Source organism: Ovis aries, chromosome 17 (assembly GCF_016772045.2).
Source record: "Ovis aries strain OAR_USU_Benz2616 breed Rambouillet chromosome 17, ARS-UI_Ramb_v3.0, whole genome shotgun sequence".
NCBI lineage: Eukaryota > Metazoa > Chordata > Mammalia > Artiodactyla > Bovidae > Ovis > Ovis aries.
In genome coordinates, this window is record NC_056070.1 from 64,085,241 (window position 1) to 64,108,070 (window position 22,830).

General features: G+C 46.1%; 1 protein-coding gene across 4 annotated transcripts in view; it reads right to left on the reverse strand.

The window, feature by feature from the left end:
- The window catches only part of ACACB (acetyl-CoA carboxylase beta), a 132,744-nt gene that overhangs the window by 84,298 nt on the left and 25,616 nt on the right, over positions 1 to 22,830 (reverse strand). For all 4 annotated transcript variants that reach the window (XM_060401291.1, XM_027956647.2, XM_060401290.1 and 1 more), the window contains one exon: positions 14,042 to 14,697. In XM_060401291.1, the coding sequence (XP_060257274.1) occupies positions 14,042 to 14,613 (572 nt within the window). In that variant the 5' untranslated portion in view covers positions 14,614 to 14,697. The remainder of the gene's footprint in view (positions 1 to 14,041; positions 14,698 to 22,830) is intronic.

Here is a 22,830-nt window from a genome sequence, read left to right on the forward strand (position 1 = left end):
TGGGAGGCCTCAGGGAGACCCCTGAACCTCTCTGGGCTTCAGCTTCTTATATATGTAGTGAAATGACTGGTTCACTTTCTCCTCCCCATCACTTTTATACCTTTGAGCCACCAGGGAAGGGTGTTTTGTGATTAAACATCATTAAAACGTCATATAACAATATTTTCAGCAGAAAGTTAGAAAATGCAGAAGATATAAATGACCCATAATTGTACCACATAAAGACAATGATTACTATTACACACTTATTAAGAATGAACAGTTTCTTTCTTTCTTTTTTTTTTTTTTTGCCACAATGCATGGCTTGTGGGATCTTAGTTCACCAACCAGGAATCAAACCCACACCCTTGGCAGTGAAAGAGTGGAGTACTAACCACTGGACCACCAGGGAATTCCCTCAAACGTTTTTTGTGCTTACTGTGCACCAGTAAATATTCTTAGCATACTACACACACGTCTACAATCCCTCACCAGAAATCCCCAGGGCCCAATGTATTTTGGAATTTGGGAATTTTTTTTAGGAAGGTAAGCCTTATATGACACATTATGGTGTTAATACTTCACCAGAAGAAGGCATAAATATTCACACAAAGTGGGATAAATGAAGACCAAAAATAACTGGGCATCTACGCAAGGCAGATTTTGATAAGTACATTCACAGCCAGTTAATAAACTTAAGTTTCATAACTTTAAATTTTAGGACTGCAGTTGTATAATCCTGAACCTGCCCCATTCCACTCAATCCACACATGCATTCCCAATGTAGGAACATTAAGGTAACATGCTAGTAAGAGGTGGCTTTGAACCTAGGATCTTAGCCTAGGTCCATTGTGTACTAACCACTTTGCTGCTTGTCACGAACACGTGGGATTGCCCCATAACCCTCATTTCACAGTATAATAAGTAAGGAACTATTTTGCTACATCATGTAACATTCTCATCAGCTCTGTTTCAAAGGGTTGCATGAGATTCTGACCCTTAGGGGAACTGTTTCCAAGTCCAAGGAAAGGTCGGGTTTTAACTCTTGGCCTGAGATGAACCCAAAAGCAAAGGCACAGGAGGGGAGCCCAGGAGGAATTCACACAGTTGTTTTCCTTTTGTCCAGGAGGGCTGGGTCTGTGCCATCCAAAACAACAGCCGCCAGCCACAGGAAGCTATTTAAGTTAATTAAAACTTAAATTAAAAACTCAGTTCTGGGAATTCCCTGACAGTCCAGTGTGCTAAGGGTGCCGGCTCAATCCCTGATTGGGGAACTAAGATCCCAAAGCTCCATCATAAGGCTATAAAAAAACAAAATTCAGTCCTTTAGTCACACCAGGCACACTTCAAGTGCTCAGTAGTCAAATATGAATGGCTGCCAAACTGAACAGCAGAGTTCTAGAATATTCCATCTGGAACATTCCAACCTGGCAGAAAGTTCTGTTGGACTGTTCTAGTTTGGCTTGAAAGTTGCCTCTTCCAAGAGCTCTTGCCTGACCTGACCACATTTCTCTAAAGTAGACCCCACAGGTATTTATTCTGTGCTCTGTTTCCTTCCCGGCATTGAACACACTTGGAAACTATCTTGCAGTCTACCTATTTATTTGCACATTTCCAATCGCCCTGCTAGGATTTTCTATCTTATTTCCTGCTGGAACCATTGCGCTAAATGCATCTCTCCATCCTTCCTCCTTAGAAGTCGCTTAGAACCAGCTCATTGGACATCCAGGTCTAACAATCTCTGATGCTTATCCATTTGGGTAACTTGGTTTCAGTTCAGTTCAGCTCAGTCGCTCAGTCATGTCCGACTCTTTGCAACCCCATGAATTGTAGCACGCCAGGCCTCCCTGTCCATCACCAGCTCCCGGAGTTCACTCAGACTTAAACTTGGTTTAATAAACTGCTTTTCCCTAATTCCTGCTGAAATTGCCACAATGAGGGAAAGAACAGGGTCTGGAGGGGAGAGGATATTGGAGATTACTGGAGAACACTGTGTGATACAATAGAACCTGAGTCCTGCTGTCTAGCAGATCTGGCCTCAAAACCTGGCTCTGCCACTTCTGAGCTGTGTGATCTTAGAAAAGGTACTTTGCCTCTTTTTTAAACCATTTTTTAAAATTGAGGTATAATTTCCCTGATGGCTCAGATGGTAAAGAATCTGCCTGCAATGCAAGAGACCTGGGTTGGGAAGATCCCCTAGAAAAGGGAATGGCAACCCACTCCAGTATTCTCGCCTGGAGAATCCCATGGACAGAGAAGCCTCGCAGGCTACGGTCACAGAGTCGCAAAGAGTTGGATATGACTCAGTGGCTAACACTTTCATAGTTGATTTACAGTGTTGTGTTAGTTTTTTGTACACCAAAGTGATTCAGTTATACACATATACTTTTGCAGATCTGTTTCCTTTATACATTATTACAAGATAGTGAATTTCATTCTCTGTGCTATATAGTAGGTCCTTGTTGTTTATCTATTTTAAATATATAGCGTGCATGAGTGCTATGTTGCTTCAGTTGTGTCCAGCTCTTTGCGTGTGTGTATATATATCTGTGTCCAGCTCTTTGCAGACATATATATGTTAATCTCAAACTTCTAACTTATATCCTCCCCTGCTCTCCCTTTTGGTAACCATAGGTTTGTTTTCCATGTCTGAGTCTGTTTGTGTTTCGCAAGCTCATTTGTATCCTTTTTTTTTTTAGATTCCACATATAAGTGATATCATAAGATATTTGTCTTTTTTCTGTCTGACTTACTTTACTTAATATGGTCATCTCTAGGTCCATCCATGTTGCTGCAAATGGCCTTATTTCATTATTTTTTTTAATTTATTTTATTTATTTTGCTGCATTGGATCTTAGTTATGGCATTTGTGATCTAGATCCCTAAGCAGGGATCAAACCCAGACCCTCTGCATTGAGAGCGCTGAGTCTTAGCCACCGGACCACCAGGGTAGTCCCTGTTGCATTGTTTTTTTAAAGCTGAGTAGTATTTATTTCACCTCTCAGAGCCTCAGTTTTCTCATCTGTAAAATAGGGATCCATTGCGAGCATTGTACCATGTTTATGAAGGATAAATGGGTAATTTATATAAACTATAGGTAGAAGTAGGGAAGTTCTGGGTAAATTTGAGTGCTGGATGAAGTGGGTGCTGGTGGGAAAGGGGCTGAGGAGGAGTCTACTTCTTATTAAGCACCTACTGTATACCAGACTCTGCATACTTTATACACATTATCCTGTTTAATTTTACAGACGCAGCACCCCGTCCAAGGTCACGCAGTGGGGGGGGGGGGGTGGCAGAACCAGAGTGGAGCTCAGTCAGCTATGGAATATTTTTTTTCTCACTTCCAGTAACCCGGGTTAAAAGTTAAGCTCACCAGGAACGTGGTGCCTATGGAAGTGGCCGTCTCCTCATCCCGCTTTCCCTCATTTTGACAGTGTACACACACGATGTGCTTAAAAGTGAAGGAGGAAACAGAACAGGCTCTTGAAAGCAGGACTCCAACTTGGGCCGGACTGTGGACTTTGAGCTATATGCCCAGTATCTATGGAAACGACATACCAACTGGAAACCAGGCCCCCAGAAGGAAGAGCCCCAGGGCTCCCCATCGCTAAAAGAATACCCTAATTTTCTGTGTAACCAAATAGAATCGTACATTCTATTATGCTTCTTGGGGTATGACCACAGGCCTATTGATAACTGCACTGTGGGCACCCCACTCCAGCACTCTTGCCTGGAAAATCCCATGGACGGAGGAGCCTGGTGGGCTGCAGGCCATGGGGTCGCTAAGAGTCGGACATGACTGAGCAACTTCACTTTCACTTTTCACTTTCATGCATTGGAGAAGGAAATGGCAACCTGCTCCAGTGTTCTTGCCTGGAGAATCCCAGGGACGGTGGAGCCTGATGGGCTGCCGTCTATGGGGTTGCACAGAGTCAGACACGACTGAAGCGACTTAGCAGCAGCAGCAGTAGCAGCAACTATCTAGGCTTAAGCCATATGAATCACGGGTTAACTTTGATCGCATCTTTCTTTTCCTGTGTTCAGACTAGTTTCAGGGACCCTTATACACTTAGGGTATATAAGGGGGATCGGGATCTGTGTGTCTTCACCTGCCAGGCAGCATGGCCGAACCAGAACACCAGGTGGTCCAAGACTGTTTCTCCCTTAAAGTCTGTTCTCCCTTGGTGGGCTTGACCAGGTGTGGATGAAAACACAGATGGGTTAAAAAAATAACCCAAAAAACTGGTCGGGGTCCTTGGCTAAGAGGAGACTCTGCCCTGGGCCCGCCGGTGTAATAAACTGCACTTCACTATCTGCATTGTCCTTCTGAGTGAGTTTGTTTCCCGGAAACACGTGGCTACAACATTTGGTGCGTTGCCCAGGAAACTCCTCACTTTGAGGAGACAAGTCCCATTTGAGACTACTCCGAGGCCTTGTGGCTTGAATCTTCTAGAGGGAGGAAGGCGCCCCACCCTTCTGGAAGGATTCTGCTTCTCAATGCCCGGACCTCTCACAATAGCAGGTAGTGGATGGCAGCAGGGGAACTGAGTGCTCAGGTGAGGAGGAACCCACCTGGCAGGGTGGAAGAGGGGGCCTGATCACCCCCCTGGGAGGGACTAGAAGGAGCGGGGACCCACAGGAGCCTGGAATAGGCAGGCGGCAGCGATTGCTTGGTGCACAGGTTGACGAGTGTGTTAGGGCTTAGGAAGGAAATTTGTGAAGGTCATTTAGGAGGTGAGTCCACACCGTCTCAGGGAACATTATTACCAGCGATCACCAGGGGATTTTTAGGAGAAGAAACTTGGTCCTGTGTGCTTGTATTCTACCCTCCCCCAGGAGGTGTCTCGTCTGCTGTGAATTCTTGACCCCCTCAGAATTGTCAGGCTAGAAGGAGCAGGGTACATAAGTGAGTATGAACTGGCTTTTCTGGAGATGGCCTGGGACGTGGGATATTTAACCCATCTGTGTTTTCATCCGCACTTGATCAAGCCCACCAAGGCAGAACAGACTTTAAGGGAGAAACAGTCTTGGACCACCTGCTGTTCTGGTTCGGCCATGCTGACTGGCAGGTGAAGACATGCAGATCCCGATCCCCCTTCTCCCTCTGGGATCTGGCAGGATTTGGACGAGGATGACATGCCCTCCCCCATACTGGATGATGACAACACGCCCGCCTCCCAGTGCTCCACCAGGACCTGAGGCCACCTTAATGCCTGATCCAGGGCCAGGTGAAGTTCCTGCAGCAGCCGCTGCTCCTCTGCCAGCTCTCCCGGAGGTAGAAGCCTCTGGGAGCCACTAGGATCCAGCTCCAGTCAAACTGCCCAAGCTATACCCGCCTCTCCTCTCCCAGTGAGTACTGACAGGAAGGGCAAAGGAGACACCAGAATCAAACAGAGGCTGCGCTCCACTAAGGAGCCAGAGGAAAGGGCCCCCGCTACAAATGCCGCTCAGAGAGTTACAGCAGCCTCCGGTTCAGGGGACAGACAGCCACCACCGTCAGCTCCCCCGTAGCCTATTATTACCAGATCAGGGTAATGGAGACTATTTTTTGAACCCACCGCCCTGCATGGGATGACATAATCCAACTACTAGTCTCCCTCTTCAGCACTGAGGACAGACACAGGATCCTAACTGAGGCCAGAAAATGGTTAAGAGCAATGGCACCTGAGGGCACTGCAAACCCGCAGCGGTGGGCAGAACTAGCCACCCCGATGAGAGGCCCCGCTGGGACTGTAACACAGAGGCAGGGAGGGGCCACCTGGAGAGATACCAGGCGGCTATTTTACAAGGCCTCAAGAGGGGGGCCTGAAAAGTATGAGTATGGCAAAACCCTCCAAAGTGATTCAAAGGGAAAGCGAATCACCCTCTGAGTTCTGCGAAAGACTGTGTGAGGCCTATAGACTTTATACACCAATAGACCCAGCCAGAGGCTGCTGGGTCTCAGATGGTGACTAAATGCAGCCTTTGTGTCTCAAGCCTACCCCGAAAATGTCAGATGGTGGGGGGCACCAAGTGACTCATGAATGTTTATACATCCCTGAATGCCTAGTACCTTTGTTGGGAAGAGACTTGCTGTCTAAATTGGGGGCACAAGTGACCTTTCCCCCCATGAAAGACCCATTGTTCGAGTGGGCTCAACTACCTATTTACTCTTCCTCTCAGTAACCCCTCAAGATGTATGGAGGTTGCATGATCTCCCGGAAGGGAAACCGGACGGGCTAAACAGTCAAGAGAGAGAGTTAACTCAACAATTCCCTGAGGTCTGGGTGGAAGACAACCCCGCACCCCCCCACCACCACCCCCGCCCTCCCCCCACGCCCAGGCTTGCAAAACAAGTCCCACTGGTAATAGAACTCAAATCCAGTACAATGACATCAGCACTCGCCTTAGGCCTGCCAGACCTTGCAAAGCCGTTGACTCTTTACAAGACTGAAAAGGACAAGGTGGCTGTGGGAGTGTTGTCCCAGACTATGGGGACACGGGACAGACCCGTGGCTTATCTCTAATCAGCTGGACAATGTTGCCACTGGGTGGCCGGAATGCTTATGGGCAGTTGCTGTGGTTGCCTTACTGGTCCAGGAGGCAACTAAGCTGACTTTGGGCCAAGATTTGTTCGTGAAAGTCCCGCATGAGGTCAACGCTCTCCTGCGAGGGGACCCCCATAAATGGCTGTCGACATCCCGGATTACTCAATACCAAGGACTGTTATGTGAGAACCCCCGTGTTACTACTGAGCCTTGTCAGGCCCTGAATCCAGCCACTCTCCTTCCTGTGGGAGAAGGTGGGCCCTCACATGATTGCAAGGAAATATGCCAGCAGACCTGACTTGAGAGACCAGCCAATCCCGGACCCAGATTGGATCCTGTACACCAAGGGCACCAGCCTGGTGAAATAAGGACAATGACTGTCGGGATATGCAGTAGTCATGGAAGAAACCATCGTTGAGGCTAGCTCTCTGCCATCACACTGGTCTCCTCAATGGGTCAAACGATATGCTCTAATCTAGGCCCTCCAGCTGTCAAAAGGTAAGAAGACAAACATTGACACAGACTCCAGGTATGCTTTTGCCACACTACAGGGCTCTGTATGAGGAGAGAGGCCTTTGACAGCTAGTGAAAAAGATATTAAAAATAAGGAAAAAATTAAGACCCTATTAGATGCTGCCTGGGAACCAGAAAGGGTTGCAGTCATACACTGCTGAGGACGTCAAAAAGAGGATACCCACCCCCAGCCTTGGGGAAACAGACTGGCAGATAAGACCACTAAACAAGTAGCCGAGGGCTTGGGGGTGACAAGTGAGGCCCTTATTAAAGCTCTCATTTTGGCGGAGCTGCCTGAGCTAATGCTAGACTCTCCAAAATACACTGAAGCCTAAAACCAACTAGCCAAAGCAGAAGGGGGTATCAAGACTGAAAAAGGATGGTGGGAATTGCCAAGTGGCAAATTATTGGTACCGGAGGAGCTGGCACCCACTCTGGTAAGCTAAACACACCAAGCAACCCACCTAGGCCATGATAAACTGGAAGAGCTAATTCAAAAATATTTCTTATTCTGTTCCCTAATGCAGGACAGAATCTCAGAACTGCACTGCCTGCTCACAGGTTAATGCCGCCTCTCGGCACAGACAGAAACCTCCAGGGATTCAGCTAAAAGGCACGCTGCCCTTAGAACACCCGGAAGTGGACTTCACTGAAATGAAACCTCACCGACACTACTGTTACCTGCTGGTCATGGTATGTACGTTCTCGGGATGGGTAGGAGTTTTTCCTACCCGGACTGAAAGAGCATCAGAAGTAGCCCAGTGCCTGCTTAGGGAAGTGGTTCCCAGATTTGGATTGGCAACCCACTCTAGTATCCTTGCCTGGAAAATCCCATGGATGGAGAAGCCTGGTGGGCTACAAGTCCAAGGGGTCGCAAAGAGTTGGACACGACTGAGTGACTTCACTTCACTTCACCAGCCCTGGATCAGACAATGGCCCGGCTTTTGTAGCTGATTTAGTACAACAAGTAAGCAAAACTTTAAACATAAAATGGAAACTCCACACTGCATATGGGCCCAGAGTTCTGGGATGGAGGAAGGAACCAACCGGACACTTAAAGAGACACTCTCCAAGTGGGTCATAGAGACTGACTGCTTCTGGGTGGACTTGCTTCCGACGGCTCTGCTCAGACTCAGGATGACCCCATGGTCCCATGGCTATTCTCTGTACAAAACTGTGTATGGGAGGGCCCCTCCCATAATAAAACAGGTGTCAACAAATTTGCCTCAGGTAGAGGGGATGAGATTTCACAGCAGATGGAACAACTGGGTGAGATAATAAATCAGGTAACTAAGTCTGTACAAGAAAGGGTGCCATTCCCGCCTTGGGAACAGATTCATGAGTTTACGCCTGGTGACCAAGCACGGGTCAAAGATTGGAAACGTGATTTGCTAGCCCCTCGGCGGAAGGGCCCTTATCCTGTTATTCTAACTGCCCCTACTGCAGTTAAAGTGGCGTATTGCCCCTGGGATTCATCATACGAGGGTGAAGAGAGCAAACCACGCAGACCCAGAAAACGCTGAGTGGACTGCGCAGAGGGACCCCACTGACCCTCAAGAGGCTAGGATCATCCTTAAGAAGAAGAAGGAAAAGAAGATCCCGGATGAGCCCCTTCAGGATGAAGCCACATGATCAACTCCTGCTGCCTGGCCTCATCAACGTGCACATTCCTACACGGACTTCACAACACCTCCAACTGTTGGGTATGTGGGGCTATGCCTCTGTCTGTGATGGATGGACTTCCCCGGTGGGTGTCACCGCTCCGCCAAGAAGATTTTAAATCACTCTGCTCTTTTCTGGGAAGACAAAAAGAGACTTTCCTTTCTCTTGCCAATCATAATCTCTCCCTGCTCTCTTGCTGTAAGCCAGATCTACAGTCAACAGACTCAGCTCGTGGGGTTACATATTATGTAAACACCAGTTTCATAGAAGTAACAAAAGCAGTAATTCAAAATAGAATGGTTTTGGACATGCTCACAGCTGTTCAAGGAGGGACCTGTGCTATAATTAAGGTTGAATGTTGTGTATATATTCCTGATTTATCTGGCAATGTATCAGCTGCTTTAGATGATATGGAAAAAAAAAAAAACAGATAAGAGCAATGTAAAATGAAAACATTCCTTTCTGGACTTTGGGACTATCTTGGGTAAAGGGTGATTGGTGGAAAACTATATTTACCATTGTTATACTTGCCTTGATAGTTCTGCTCTGTGGACCCTGCATGTAAAATGAAAACATTCCTTTCTGGACTTTGGGACTATCTTGGGTAAAGGGTGATTGGTGGAAAACTATATTTACCATTGTTATACTTGCCTTGATAGTTCTGCTCTGTGGACCCTGCATTTTACAATGTATTATGAACTTTGTGGAGAAATAACTCCAGAAAGAATGAAGGGATGGAGCCAAAGCAAAAACAATACCCAATTGTGGATGTGACTGGTGATAGAAGCAAGATCTGATGCTGTAAAGAGCAATATTGCATAGGAACCTGGAATGTCAGGTCCATGAATCAAGGCAAATTGGAAGTGATCAAACAAGAGATGGCAAGGGTGAATGTCGACATTCTAGGAATCAGCGAACTAAAATGGACTGGAATGGGTGAATTTAACTCAGATGACCATTACATCTACTACTGCGGGCAGGAATCCCTCAGAAGAAATGGAGTAGCCATCATGGTCAACAAAAGAGTCTGAAATGCAGTACTTGGATGCAGTCTCAAAAACAACAGAATGATTTCTGTTCATCTCCAAGGCAAACCATTCAATATCATAATAATCCAAGTCTATGCCCCAACCAGTAACGCTGAAGAAGCTGAAGTTGAACGATTTTATGAAGACCTACAAGACCTTTTAGAACTAACACCCAAAAAGATGTCCTTTTCATTACAGGGGACTGGAATGCAAAAGTAGGAAGTCAAGAAACACCTGGAGTAACAGGCAAATTTGGCCTTGGAATGCGGAATGAAGCAGGGCAAAGACTAATAAGAGTTTTGCCATGAAAATGCACTGGTCATAGCAAACACCTGCTTCCAACAACACAAGAGAAGACTCTACACATGGACATCACCAGATGGTCAACACCGAAATCAGACTGATTATATTCTTTGCAGCCAAAGATGGAGAAGCTCTATACAGTCAACGAAAACAAGACCAGGAGCTGACTGTGGCTCAGATCATGAACTCCTTATTGCCAAATTCAGACTCAAATTGAAGAAAGTAGGGAAAACCGCTAGACCATTCAGGTATGACCTAAATCAAATCCCTTATGATTATACAGTGGAAGTGAGAAATAGATTTAAGGGCCTAGATCTGATAGATAGAGTGCCTGATGAACTATGGACTGAGGTTCATGACATTGTACAGGAGACAGGGATCAAGACCATCCCCATGGAAAAGAAATGCAAAAAAGCAAAATGGCTGCCTAGGGAGGCCTTACAAATAGCTGTGAAAAGAAGAGAGGCGAAAAGCAAAGGAGAAAAGGAAAGATATAAGCATCTGAATGCAGCTTTCCAAAGAATAGCAAGGAGAGATAAGAAAGCCATCTTCAACGATCAATGCAAAGAAATAGAGGAAAACAACAGAATGGGAAAGACTAGAGATCTCTTCAAGAAATCAGAGATACCAAGGGAACATTTCATGCAAATATGGGCTCGATAAAGGACAGAAACAGTATGGACCTAACAGAAGCAGAAGATGCTAAGAAGAGGTGGCAAGAATACACAGAAGAACTGCACAAAAAAGATCTTCATGACCCAGATAATCATGATGATGTGATCACTAATCTAGAGCCAGACATCTTGGAATGTGAAGTCAAGTGGGCCTTAGAAAGCATCACTGCGAACAAAGCTAGTGGAGGTGATGGAATTCCAGTTGAGCTGTTTCAAATCCTGAAAGATGATGCTGTGAAAGTGCTGCACTCAATATGCCAGCAAATTTGGAAAACTCAGCAGTGGCCACAGGACTGGAAAAGGTCAGTTCTCGTTCCAATTCCAAAGAAAGGCAATGCAAAAGAATGCTCAAACTACCGCACAATTGCACTCATCTCTCATGCTAGTAAAGTAATGCTCAACATTCTCCAAGCCAGGCTTCAGCAATACGTGAACCATGAACTCCCTGATGTTCAAGCTGGTTTTAGAAAAGGCAGAGGAACCAGAGATCAAATTGCCAATATCCACTGGATTATGGAAAAAGCAAGAGAGTTCCAGAAAAACATCTATTTCTGCTTTATTGACTATGCCAAAGCCTTTGACTGTGTGGATCACAATAAACTGTGGAAAATTCTGAAAGAGATGGGAATACAGACCACCTGACCTGCCTCTTGAGAAATCTGTATGCAGGTCAGGAAGCAACAGTTAGAACTGGAAATGGAACTAACAGACTGGTTGCAAATAGGAAAAGAAGTACGTCAAAGCTGTATATTGTCACCCTGCTTATTTAACTTCTATGCAGAGTACATCATGAGAAACGCTGCACTGGAAGAAATACAAGCTGGAATCAAGATTGCCAGGAGAAATATCAATCACCTCAGATATGCAGATGACACCACCCTTATGGCAGAAAGTGAAGAGGAACTCAAAAGCCTCTTGATGAAAGTGAAAGAGGAGAGTGAAAAAGTTCGCTTAAAGCTCAACATTCGGAAAACGAAGATCATGGCATCTGGTCCCATCACTTCATGGGAAATAGATGGGGAAACAGTGGAAACAGTGTCAGACTTTATTTTGGGGGGGCTCCAAAACCACTGCAGATGGTGACTGCAGCCATGAAATTAAAAGACACTTACTCCTTGGAAGAAAAGCTATGACCAACCTAGACAGCCATATTCAAAAGCAGAGACATTACTTTGCCGACTAAGGTCCGCCTATCAAGGCTATGGTTTTTCCTGTGGTCATGTATCGATGTGAGAGCTGGACTGTGAAGAAGGCTGAGCGCGGAAGAATTGATGCTTTTGAACTGTGATGTTTCAGAAGACTCTTAAGAGTCCCTTGGACTGCAAGGAGATCCAACCAGTCCATTCTGAAGGAGATCAACCCTGGGATTTCTTTGGAAGGAATGATGCTAAAGCTGAAACTCCAGTACTTTGGCCACCTCATGCGAAGAGACTGGAAAAGACTCTGATGCTGGGAGGGATTGGGGGCAGGAGGAGAAGGGGACGACAGAGGATGAGATGGCTGGATGGCATCACGGACTCGATGGACATGAGTCTGAGTGAACTCCGGGAGCTGGTGATGGACAGGGAGGCCTGGCATGCTGCGATTCATAGGGTCGCAAAGAGTCGGACACGACTGAGTGACTGAACTGAACTGAACTGAACTATGAACTTTGTAAGCCAAAGGTTGGTGTTGTTCTCCCAAATTGGCGGTTGGAGAGCCAGGGTGCAATATATCCCCATGAATGATGCTCATACTATGAGTTAAGAGCATCAAGAGGGGGTAATGAAGGAGGAAACAGAACAGGCTCTCTCTTGAAAGCAGGACTCCATCTTGGGCCGGACTCTGGACCTTGATCTATATGCCCAGTATCTATGGAAACGACATACGAACTGGAAAACCAGGCCCCTGGAAGGAAGAGCTATAGGGCTCTACCTTGCTAAAAGAATACCCTAATTATCTGTGTAACCAAATAGAATCATACATTCTATTATGCTTATTGGGGGTGTGACCACAGGCGCGTTGATAATTGTCTACTGTTAACTACCTAGGTTTAAGGCATATGAATCGCAGGTTAACTTTGATTATCAGGGAATTTGGGGAGGTGGGTTTGCGCATGTATACTTAGGGTATATAAGGTTTTCACAAAAACTGGCTGGGGTCCTTGGCTAAGAGGAGACTCTGCCCTGGGCCCGCTGGTGTAATCAACCGCTCTCTACCATCTGCATTGCCCTTCTGAGTGAGTTTGTTTCCCAGAACGCGTGGCCACAACCCTAGAACTCAGCAGAGGTTCTTTCAGGCTGTTGGGGTCACGGCTGATGGAGGCTCTTTCCTACTGTCTGCTCACCGCGTTTCCCTTGATTTCTACCTGCAGCTATCGCATTCCACTTGTAATTTGGGAGGGGAGGTGGCAAAGTCCAATAACAGTAACAACAAAAACAAAGCCAGTGGGACTTCCCTGGTGGTCCAGTGGTTGGGAAACCACCTTGCAATGTAGGGGATGTGAGTTCGATCCCTGGTCAGGTAACTAAGATCCACATGCCCCTGAACAACTAAGTTCATGAGCTACAGCTAGAGTGTCTGTGCAGCAACAAAAGATTCTGCATGCCACAATGAAGACCTGAAGCAGCCAAATAAATCAATAGTAGTTTCGCTACTTCACTATAAAAAGCAAACAAAAAAAAATAATAACCAGAAAAAAAAAAAAAAACAACGAAGCCACTGACTGCATCCCTGGGACAGTCCCACCTGGGATGGACCTATAGGTATTTGTTTTCAACAATCAACTTGATGGACGTGGTTACAGTATTTGAATTTCTGCTTTTTCTTTTTTTGGAGGTGGGATCTTAGTTCCCCGACCAGGAATTGAACCCATACCCAGGGCAGTGAGAGCACCAAGGCCTAACCACTGCACTGCCAGGGAATTCCCCTGCGTTTCTGCTGTCATCACTGGAGGAAGACTTGTTTTACAGTTGTTAATCATCTGTTGGATGAATCAACAAATAAATGAATATTCATCAGGAGGCAGGAACACAGTCCTTCCCTTGGGGTTTCCATCATTGCTTTGGCTCTTGCCAACCTGAGCTTGTTTCTGCTTAGATTATAACTAGTTGTTACATACAAGGTCATCTGCCCCAACTAGACCACACTCTTCTGGAAAGCCAGTGTCCTGGCCTGGAGCCCTGTACTCACAGGAGATACTCAACAAATGATTTTGAGAGGAGGGAAGGAAGGTGGGGGCGAGCCTCGTGTCTCCTGCCTGCCACATAGCCACCCTCAAAGCACTGGCATAGCTGGTTGCTTGGCTGCGCAGGGAAGCGTGCAGACCCCACCCCAAAGCTGCACCTCCTGGTGATGGGGACAGAGTGTGCGTTACCTTATAACGGGGGCGCAGGTCTCAGTCTCGCCTGCGGCCTGAGCAGTCTCCAAGGACAGCGTCCCCAGGCTGGCCCGGCTGCCCTTCCGGGAAGACTGTCGGAACAGGGCAGCACCAGAGTCCTCATCGGAGGAGTTGTCATCGAAAGAGCCCAGGATGAAGTTGGTCATCAGCTGTCTCTTGATGTGTGCCTGCTTCCTGTCTTCTCTGGAGAGGGTTCTGGCTCGCTGGCCCTGGGGCCTGGCTGGCACGGACAGGTCATTGGTATTTGGGATCTCCGGGCCTTCAGTCCCTGACCCGTTGGCTTGTCGAGCTGGGGAGGCGTCATCAGACGAGAGGGGGTTTCCTTGGGGATTCTGCGGCGGAGGTGATCGGGAGGTCCTCTGCTGGCAGGTGTCTTGGGGTCCTTTGTGGGAGGCCAGCTCAGCCTGGCGAGGGGTCTCTGGCAGAGGGCTGCTGTTGCAGCCTTCCTGCGGTGGCTCCTGGGAGCCGTCTGAGGCTGGAATCGGCTCCTGACTCGGGGTGAAGCTCACTTTCCGTTTACTCTTGGTGACTTGCTTGGAGTCTGACATTTTCCCCCAGCTTTTTAATCGGGAAGAGGTCAGGCAGGAGAAAATCAGACAAGATAGAAAAAGAAGCAGGATCACTCAGAGAATCTGTAAGGAGAACAAGGGAGCCATTTTAGGATCTATGTAATCGTGTTATCTGGCTTCTTAAAGGAGCAGGTGGCAAAAGCCAGTTGGGGTGCTGTATTTGGCAGAGAGAGCTAGAAGGGAGAAGCGCTAGACAGGGAGCAGAGAAGGAGCTCTCCTCCCCCAGCTCTGCCCATCATGAGCTCTGGGGTCTGCGGCCTGTTTCTTAACTTCTAATTTAGAGACGCTGAGACATGCATAAACCATGAAAATGCATGTGAGAGAGAACTCAATGAGATCAGGTGCATCAAAAGACTGTTAGAGCATCGCTGGGCTTCTCTAGTGGCTCAGGTGGTAAAGAATCTGCCTGCAATGCAAGAGACCTGGGCTTGATCCCTGAGTCAGGAAGATCCCCTGGAAAAGGGAATGGCCACCCACTCCAGTATTCTTGCCTGGAGAATCCCACGGACAGAGAAGCCTGGTGGGCTAAAATCCATGGGGTCACAAAGAGTCGGACACAGCTGAGCGAGTAACACTTTCACTTTTCACTCGTAGCATCATTATTCATAATATCCCCAAAGCTGAAACATCCCAAGTGCCCACTGATAAAAGCACAGACAAGATGTGGTCTGCCCATACAATGGAATATTGTCCATAAAGGAATAAACTTTATGCTAAGTGAAGAAAACCAGTTCCGACAGACCACACATTGTATGATTCCATATTGCCTAGATAATATACCTGGATTAGGCAGAATTGATAGATATCACTACGAACAAAGCTAGTGGAGGTGATGGAATTCCAGTGGAGCTGTTTCAAATCCTGAAAGATGATGCTGTGAAAGTGCTGCACTCAATACGCCAGCAAATTTGGAAAACTCAGCAGTGGCCACAGGACTGGAAAAGGTCAGTTTTCATTCCAATTCCAAAGAAAGGCAATGCCAAAGAATGCTCAAACTACCGCACAGTTGCACTCATCTCACACGCTAGTAAAGTAATGCTCAACATTCTCCAAGCCAGGCTTCAACAATATGTGAACCGTGAACTTCCTGATGTTCAAGCTGGTTTTAGAAAAGGCAGAGGAACCAGAGATCAAATTGCCAACATCCGCTGGATCATGGAAAAAGCAAGAGAGTTCCAGAAAAGCATCTATTTCTGCTTTATTGACTATGCCAAAGCCTTTGACTGTGTGGATCACAATAAACTGTGGAAAATTCTGAGAGAGATGGGAATACCAGACCACCTGAGCTGCCTCTTGAGAAATCTGTATGCAGGTCAGGAAGCAACAGTTAGAACTTGAAATGAAACTAACAGACTGCTTCCAAATAGGAAAAGGAGTACGTCAAGGCTATATATTGTCACCCTGCTTATTTAACTTCTATGCAGAGTACATCATGAGAAACGCTGCACTGGAAGAAGCACAAGCTGGAATCAAGATTGCCGGGAGAAATATCAATCACCTCAGATATGCAGATGACACCACCCTTATGGCAGAAAGTGAAGAGGAACTCAAAAGCCTCTTGATGAAAGTGAAAGAGGAGAGTGAAAAAGTTGGCTTAAAGCTCAACATTCAGAAAATGAAGATCATGGCATCCGGTCCCATCACTTCATGGGAAATAGATGGGGAAACAGTGGAAACAGTGTCAGACTTTAGTTTTGGGGGCTCTAAAATCACTGCAGATGGTGACTGCAGCCATGAAATTAAAAGACACTTACTCCTTGGAAGAAAAGTTATGACCAACCCCAGATAGTATATTCAAAAGCAGAGACATTACTTTGCCGACTAAGGTCCGTCTAGTCAAGGCTATGGTTTTTCCAGTGGTCATGTATGGATGTGAGAGTTGGACTGTGAAGAAGGCTGAGTGCCGAAGAATTGATGCTTTTGACCTGTGGTGTTGGAGAAGATTCTTGAGAGTCCCTTGGACTGCAAGGAGATCCAACCAGTCCATTCTGAAGGAGATCAACCCTGGGATTTCTTTGGAAGGAATGATGCTAAAGCTGAAACTCCAGTACTTTGGGCACCTCATGCGAAGAGTTGACTCATCGGAAAAGATTCTGATGCTGGGAGGGGTTGGGGGCAGGAGAAGGGGACGACAGAGGATGAGATGGCTGGATGGCATCACGGACTTGATGGACATGAGTCTGAGTGAATTCCAGGAGATGGTGATGGACAGGGAGGCCTGACGTGCTCCAATTCATGGGGTCACAAAGAGTCGGACACGACTGAGTGACTGAACTGAACTGAACTGATAGATATGGAAAGATTAGCAGTTGCCTGGGGCTAATGGGGTGGGGATGAAAATTAATGGTACAGGGTTTCTGATTGGAGTGATGAAAATGTTCCAAAACTGATTGTGGTGATGGTTTCACAGCTCTCTGAATAGACTAAAAACTGCAGAACTGTGCACTTCACGTGAGTGAGTCATATGGGATATGAATTATACCTCAATAAAGCTTTTCTTAAAAAAAAAAAAAAAAGGGTAGGGGGCTTCCTTGGTGGTCCAGTACTTAAGAATGTGCCTTCCAATGTAGGGGACACAGGTTCAATCCCTGGTTGAGACACTAAAATCCCAATGCCTCTAAGGAATAAATTTAATCACAATGGTGAAAGACCTATAGACTGAAAACTAAGAAACCTTGCTGAAATAAATTAAAGAAGACCTAAATAAATGGGAAGACATGCCATGCTCATGGGTTGGAAGACTTACTTTTGTTAAGATGATGACACTACCCAAAGCTATCTGCAGATTCATCTGGAACAGCAAGGGGCCCCAAAGAGCCAAAACAATCTTAAGAAAGCAAAACAAAGTTGGAGGACTCACACTTGCCAATTTTGAAACTTACTACAAAACTGTAGTGTGGCATGAGAATAAAGAGACATATAGACAAATGGGATAGAATTGAGGGTCCAAAAGCAAACCCATGCATCTATGACCAGTCGATATTTGACAAATATCAGGCTTCCCTGGTGGCTCAGATGGTAAAGAATCTGCCTGCAATGTGGGAGGCCCAGGTTTGATCCCTGGCTTGGTGGCTCAGCTGGTAAAGAATCTGCCTGCAATGTGGGAGACCAGGGTTTGATCCCTGGGTTGGGAAGATCCCCTGCAGATGGGAAAGGCTACTCACTCCAGTATTCTGGCCTGGAGAATTCCATGGACTGTATAGTCTATGGAGCCACAAAGAGTCAGACATGCCTGAGCGACTTTCACTTCACTTCACTTCACTTTTGGGAAGATCCCCTGGAGAAGAGAAAGGCAAGAGTCTCTTCACCATATGGGTCTGGGAGAGCTGGCTTGAAGCGGGCTGCAATTTTGATTTTTAGATGTCATTTCTGAAGCTGCATTCAGGAACACCAGCTGGTGTCTCCATAGCAGTTCTAAAGAAGAGTGCCAAGCGGAAGACCTTGTACAAATGTGGCTGATTTTAGGTACACTTTAAATGTACACATTGGTGGGACTTCCCTGGGGGGTCCAGTGGTTAAGACTCCGTGCTCCCCACGCAGGGGACCGGGGTTCGATCCCCGGTCAGGGAACAACTGCCACAGCTAAAAGTGCCCGTGCCGCAACTACAAAGACCCGGCCCAGCAGAATACATAAATACTTTTGAAAAATAAATGTACACGTTGGAGATTGTGAGAAATAAGAAACGGTAAGTGCATTAAATGGAAATGCTGAGCTGCCCACTACTCTAAATAGAAAAACACTTGAGTTATTGCTGAGAAAATAAAAGAGCAAAAGCATGCTGCAATTGTTCGAGGTTTCGGAACCCTGAGGATGCAGTCTTCACATTATTCCCCCTGGAAAACCAGTCACTCTCTGGTTTTATCTGACACGAGCGCCCTGATAACTTGCTGGCTGGGTGAATGGATGGCTGATGGGGGCTGCAGGTAGAAGGACGGAGAGGTGGTGAGTGGAGAGGGGTCAAGTGGACGGGCAGACAGGCGAGACGGCGAGAAGCATGCACGGTAAGCAATTGAGGGTTGGTGGGTAAAGCAGCCAAGCTCTAAACTGGGCACTCCAGTGAATGGAAGGGATCAGCAATTCTCCCCACTTTGGCCTCCTTTCTCACTTTAAGATCTGCTGTTAATTCTGATAGGGGCCAGTGGACCTAACATCTCAAACATACCTTGCAGGGGCTACCTGCACAAAACACCTCAGAGTCTTTCCCTACATTCTTTTGTTTGTCGTTTTGCTTTTTACCTTTGGCTGCACTGGATCTTAGCTGCGGCCCAAGGGGCCTATCTGTTGAGGCATGTGGGCTCTTCAGATGCCGCATGTGGACTCTTAGTAGCAACATGTGGGATCCAGTTCCCTGACCAGGGATCGAACCCCGACCTCCGGCATTAGTGTCAGGAAGCATTTAACAGGAGGCTGCCTGCATGCTGTTTTGGATCTGTCATGAACCCTCTGTCCCTTATTAATAACTGGAGTAGCAAGCTACTCCCCGGGGCTTAGGAATGCATGCATTTCCTTCATTAGTTTTTCCATAAGGTGATAAGTAACTATTTACAACCCTCTTCCTTTTTATGAACCATGTGGTTAAAGTGATGACCTCATGTTTCCCTGATAACTTGTCAGTTTTGATTTTATCTCTGCTGAAAATAGCTACCTTGTAAGGCAGTATAAATACCCACACAATGTTGAATAAAACACCTTTGCTCCATCAGAGCTTGGGTCCTCGCGTCTTCTCTCTCTCTCTCTCTCTCTCTCTCAGGCTATTTCTCTGGAGCGCAGAAGCCCGCTGTGTTCACTTTCCTGCCCAGGCTTCTGAGACCCTCTCGAGAAGGTGCTCTGCGCCTTCACCCCATCAAGAGGGCGCCAGGTGCCTTCGTGAACAGCGCAAGCCCCATGGCAGGAGCTTTATTGGTTTTCTGCGTAAACCAAGGAATATCAGCCTCTTTCTCTCTCCTTTACTTTCTTATCGTTGACTCCGGACCACCAGGTTCCGGTCCATTAAAGGACCTCAACAAGTGGCGCCCAGAACAGGTACCTGTCACATGTGGCAGATTCGGATGGAGTGACCTCAAGGGCCTATTGAGGCCGGCAAGTACTAAGACGTGGGTCAAAAGCCGCATCACTTTTCTGCTTTATTTCAGCACTTTAAAGTTGAGGGATTTTCAGTTTCACCTCAGTGAATAGAGGCTTGCTTTCAAACAGTGGTTTAATGTAACCACTGGTTACAATGTAACTGGTTTAATGTAACCATTGGTTCCCTGATGAAGGCAGTTTTGATTTAGAAATTTGGCACTGGGCCAAGGAAAATGTTGAACGTGCCACCAGACAGGGAAAAAATATCCCGATAGATTTCTGGCCTCTATGGGCTCTCATTGAAGCCGTGATTTTGCCATTTCAAGGTAATTCTAGCCCTCCTAATATTCGCCAACAGGCAGAACACTTATTACATGAATATGAATTAGATGATGAAACCTTATGAAAGGCCCAATTAGAACAACATAAAATATTTCAGAATTTTCCAACAAGCCCTGCCCTGGTTGCTCCAAGCGCTCCTCCCCTGCCAGCAGGCACAAATCCCAAAGTTCTCCCTTGCTAGAACTTACATGGTTTTTCCTGTGGTCACCATGTATGGATGTGACAGTTGGACTGTGAGGAAGGCTGAGTGCCGAAGAATTGATGCTTTTGAACTGTGGTGTTGGAGAAGATTCTTGAGAGTCCCTTGGACTGCAAGGAGATCCAACCAGTCCATTCTGAAGGAGATCAGCCCTGGGATTTCTTTGGAAGGAATGATGCTAAAGCTGAAACTCCAGTACTTTGGCCACCTCACGGGAAGAGTTGACTCATTGGAAAAGACTCTGATGCTGGGAGGGGTTGGGGGCAGGAGGAGAAGGGGACGACCGAGGATAAGACGGCTGGATGGCATCACGGACTCGATGGACGTGAGTCTGAGTGAACTCTGGGACATGGTGATGCTGCGTGCTGCGATTCATGGGGTCGCAAAGAGTCAGACAGGACTGAGCGACTGAACTGAACTGAACTGAACTGAATGATTCTGGCAACGACTCCCCTAAGACACCTTTTGACATTAAAACCAACAACACTTTTCTGAATAACAATAATCTACCTACTCACTCTCCTTCACAACAGAGGCTTTCTGAATTGCTGACTTTGCAATCACAGGTCTCTGAAGCCGATGGTTTCTCTGCCTTTCCAGTTTTGAGAAATCTTGACACTCAAGGGCACATAATACCTCAATATGAGGGCATTAACTTCTATCACATGCAAGAAATTTAAAAAGCTATAACTATGTACGGCCCACATTCACCTTTTACTAAAGTACTTCTAAATTCTATAATCCTCTATTGGAAATTTTATTCCCCATGATTGGCCAACTTTAATAAAAGCTCTCCTTAAACCAGGAGAATATCTTCAGTGGATGATGTGGTTTCATGATATAGCCAGAGACGATGCTAGCAGAAATGCTCGAGCTGGCGCTCCCCAAAATCAAATTACTTTGGAAATGCTAACTGGTACAGGACAATTTGATGCTATAAAAGCTCAAATACAGTGCCCTCCCTTGTTACATGAACAATTAAAAACAGTGGCCCTTGAAGCTTGGGATCGAATTACTCCTCAAGGGGAGCCTACAGGTAGCTATCCTAAAATATTTCAGGGACCCAATGAAACGTATGCTGAGTTTTTAGCTGGATTTCAAACTGCTATTTCTCGTACTGTAATTGGAGAAGAAGCCAAAAGGCAACTAGAGAAATTATTTGCTTATGAAAATGCAAATCAGGAATGTCAAAAAAGCAATAGCTCCAATTCGTGAGACAGGGGCTATTATTGAGTATTTGAAGGGTTTTCGCAATCTAGGATCAGAAACTCAAAAGATGCAAATGCTAGCTGAAACAATGGTTGCTGCCTTAAGAAAGGGAAATGAAGGATGCTTTACATGTGGAGATAAGAACTGTTTAAAAAGGGACTGCCCTAAGAAAGCTAATAAAAAACCTCCAAAAATCTGCCCTTGCTGCCATAGAGGAATGCATTGGTCCAAAGACTGTAAATCTAAATTTGACACTGAAGGAAATCTATTCCGGGAAACTCCAAGCAGGGGACCCCCCAGGTCCCCTTCAACAAAAACCAGAGGCAAATTCCATCTTTTCCCTCAAACCCGCAACATCCAGCACCGCCGTCAATATACCAGCCCTAAATGTCTTTCTCCTTTACCCCCAGGCAGTCTCCTCTAGAATACCTACCCAACTTTTTGGACACCTGCCTCCACAAACGTTCAGTCTTTTACTTGGCCAATCTAGTTTGACTTCTAAAGGAATTACTGTTCACCCTGGAGCAATTGATTCAGATTACAAAGGAGAAATTCAAATTATGATGTCAGCTCAGATTTTATAGCAATTCAAAAGGGGGGATAAAACTGCTCAATTACTCCTTTTACCTTACATTTCTATTAACTCCTCTACTGATGTACGGACGGGCGGATTCGGCAGTACAGATCAAAAGCAGTCCTTTTGGACATCGTTAGTATCTAAATTTGCCCAACCAACTATAAATATCAAAATTAATGGTAAAAGATTTTCTGGTCTCCTCGACACTGGATCTGATATTACTATTGTTTCCAAATATTTATGGCCCAAATCCTAGCCTGTATAAAAAATTTCTTGCCAAATTGCAGGGATTTCTCAAACCAAAGTACAAGAGGTTTATCACAGTACTCAAATTTATCCATGTGAGGGACCAGAAGGCCAGCCTGCAACATTAAAACCTTATGTGATAGATGCAGCCCTTAATCTAATAAGAAGGGACTTACTTATGCAATGGCAAACTCAGATATACATTCCACATTTTCCTAGGGACCACTGCTCATTTAACAAACAATACAATTATTAAAGTAACTTGCAAGAATGACGAGCCTATTTGGACAGAGCAGTGGCCCCTCACGAAAGAGAAATTACAGGTGGCTAAGAAACTTATTGACTACGCCAAAGCCTTTGACTGTGTGGATCACAATAAACTGTGGAAAATTCTAAAAGAGATGGGAATACCAGAGCACCTGACCTGCCTCTTGAGAAACCTATATGCAGGTCAGGAAGCAACAGTTAGAACTGGACATGGAACAACAGACTGGTTCCAAATAGGAAAAGGAGTACGTCAAGGCTGTATATTGTCACCCTGCTTATTTAACTTCTATG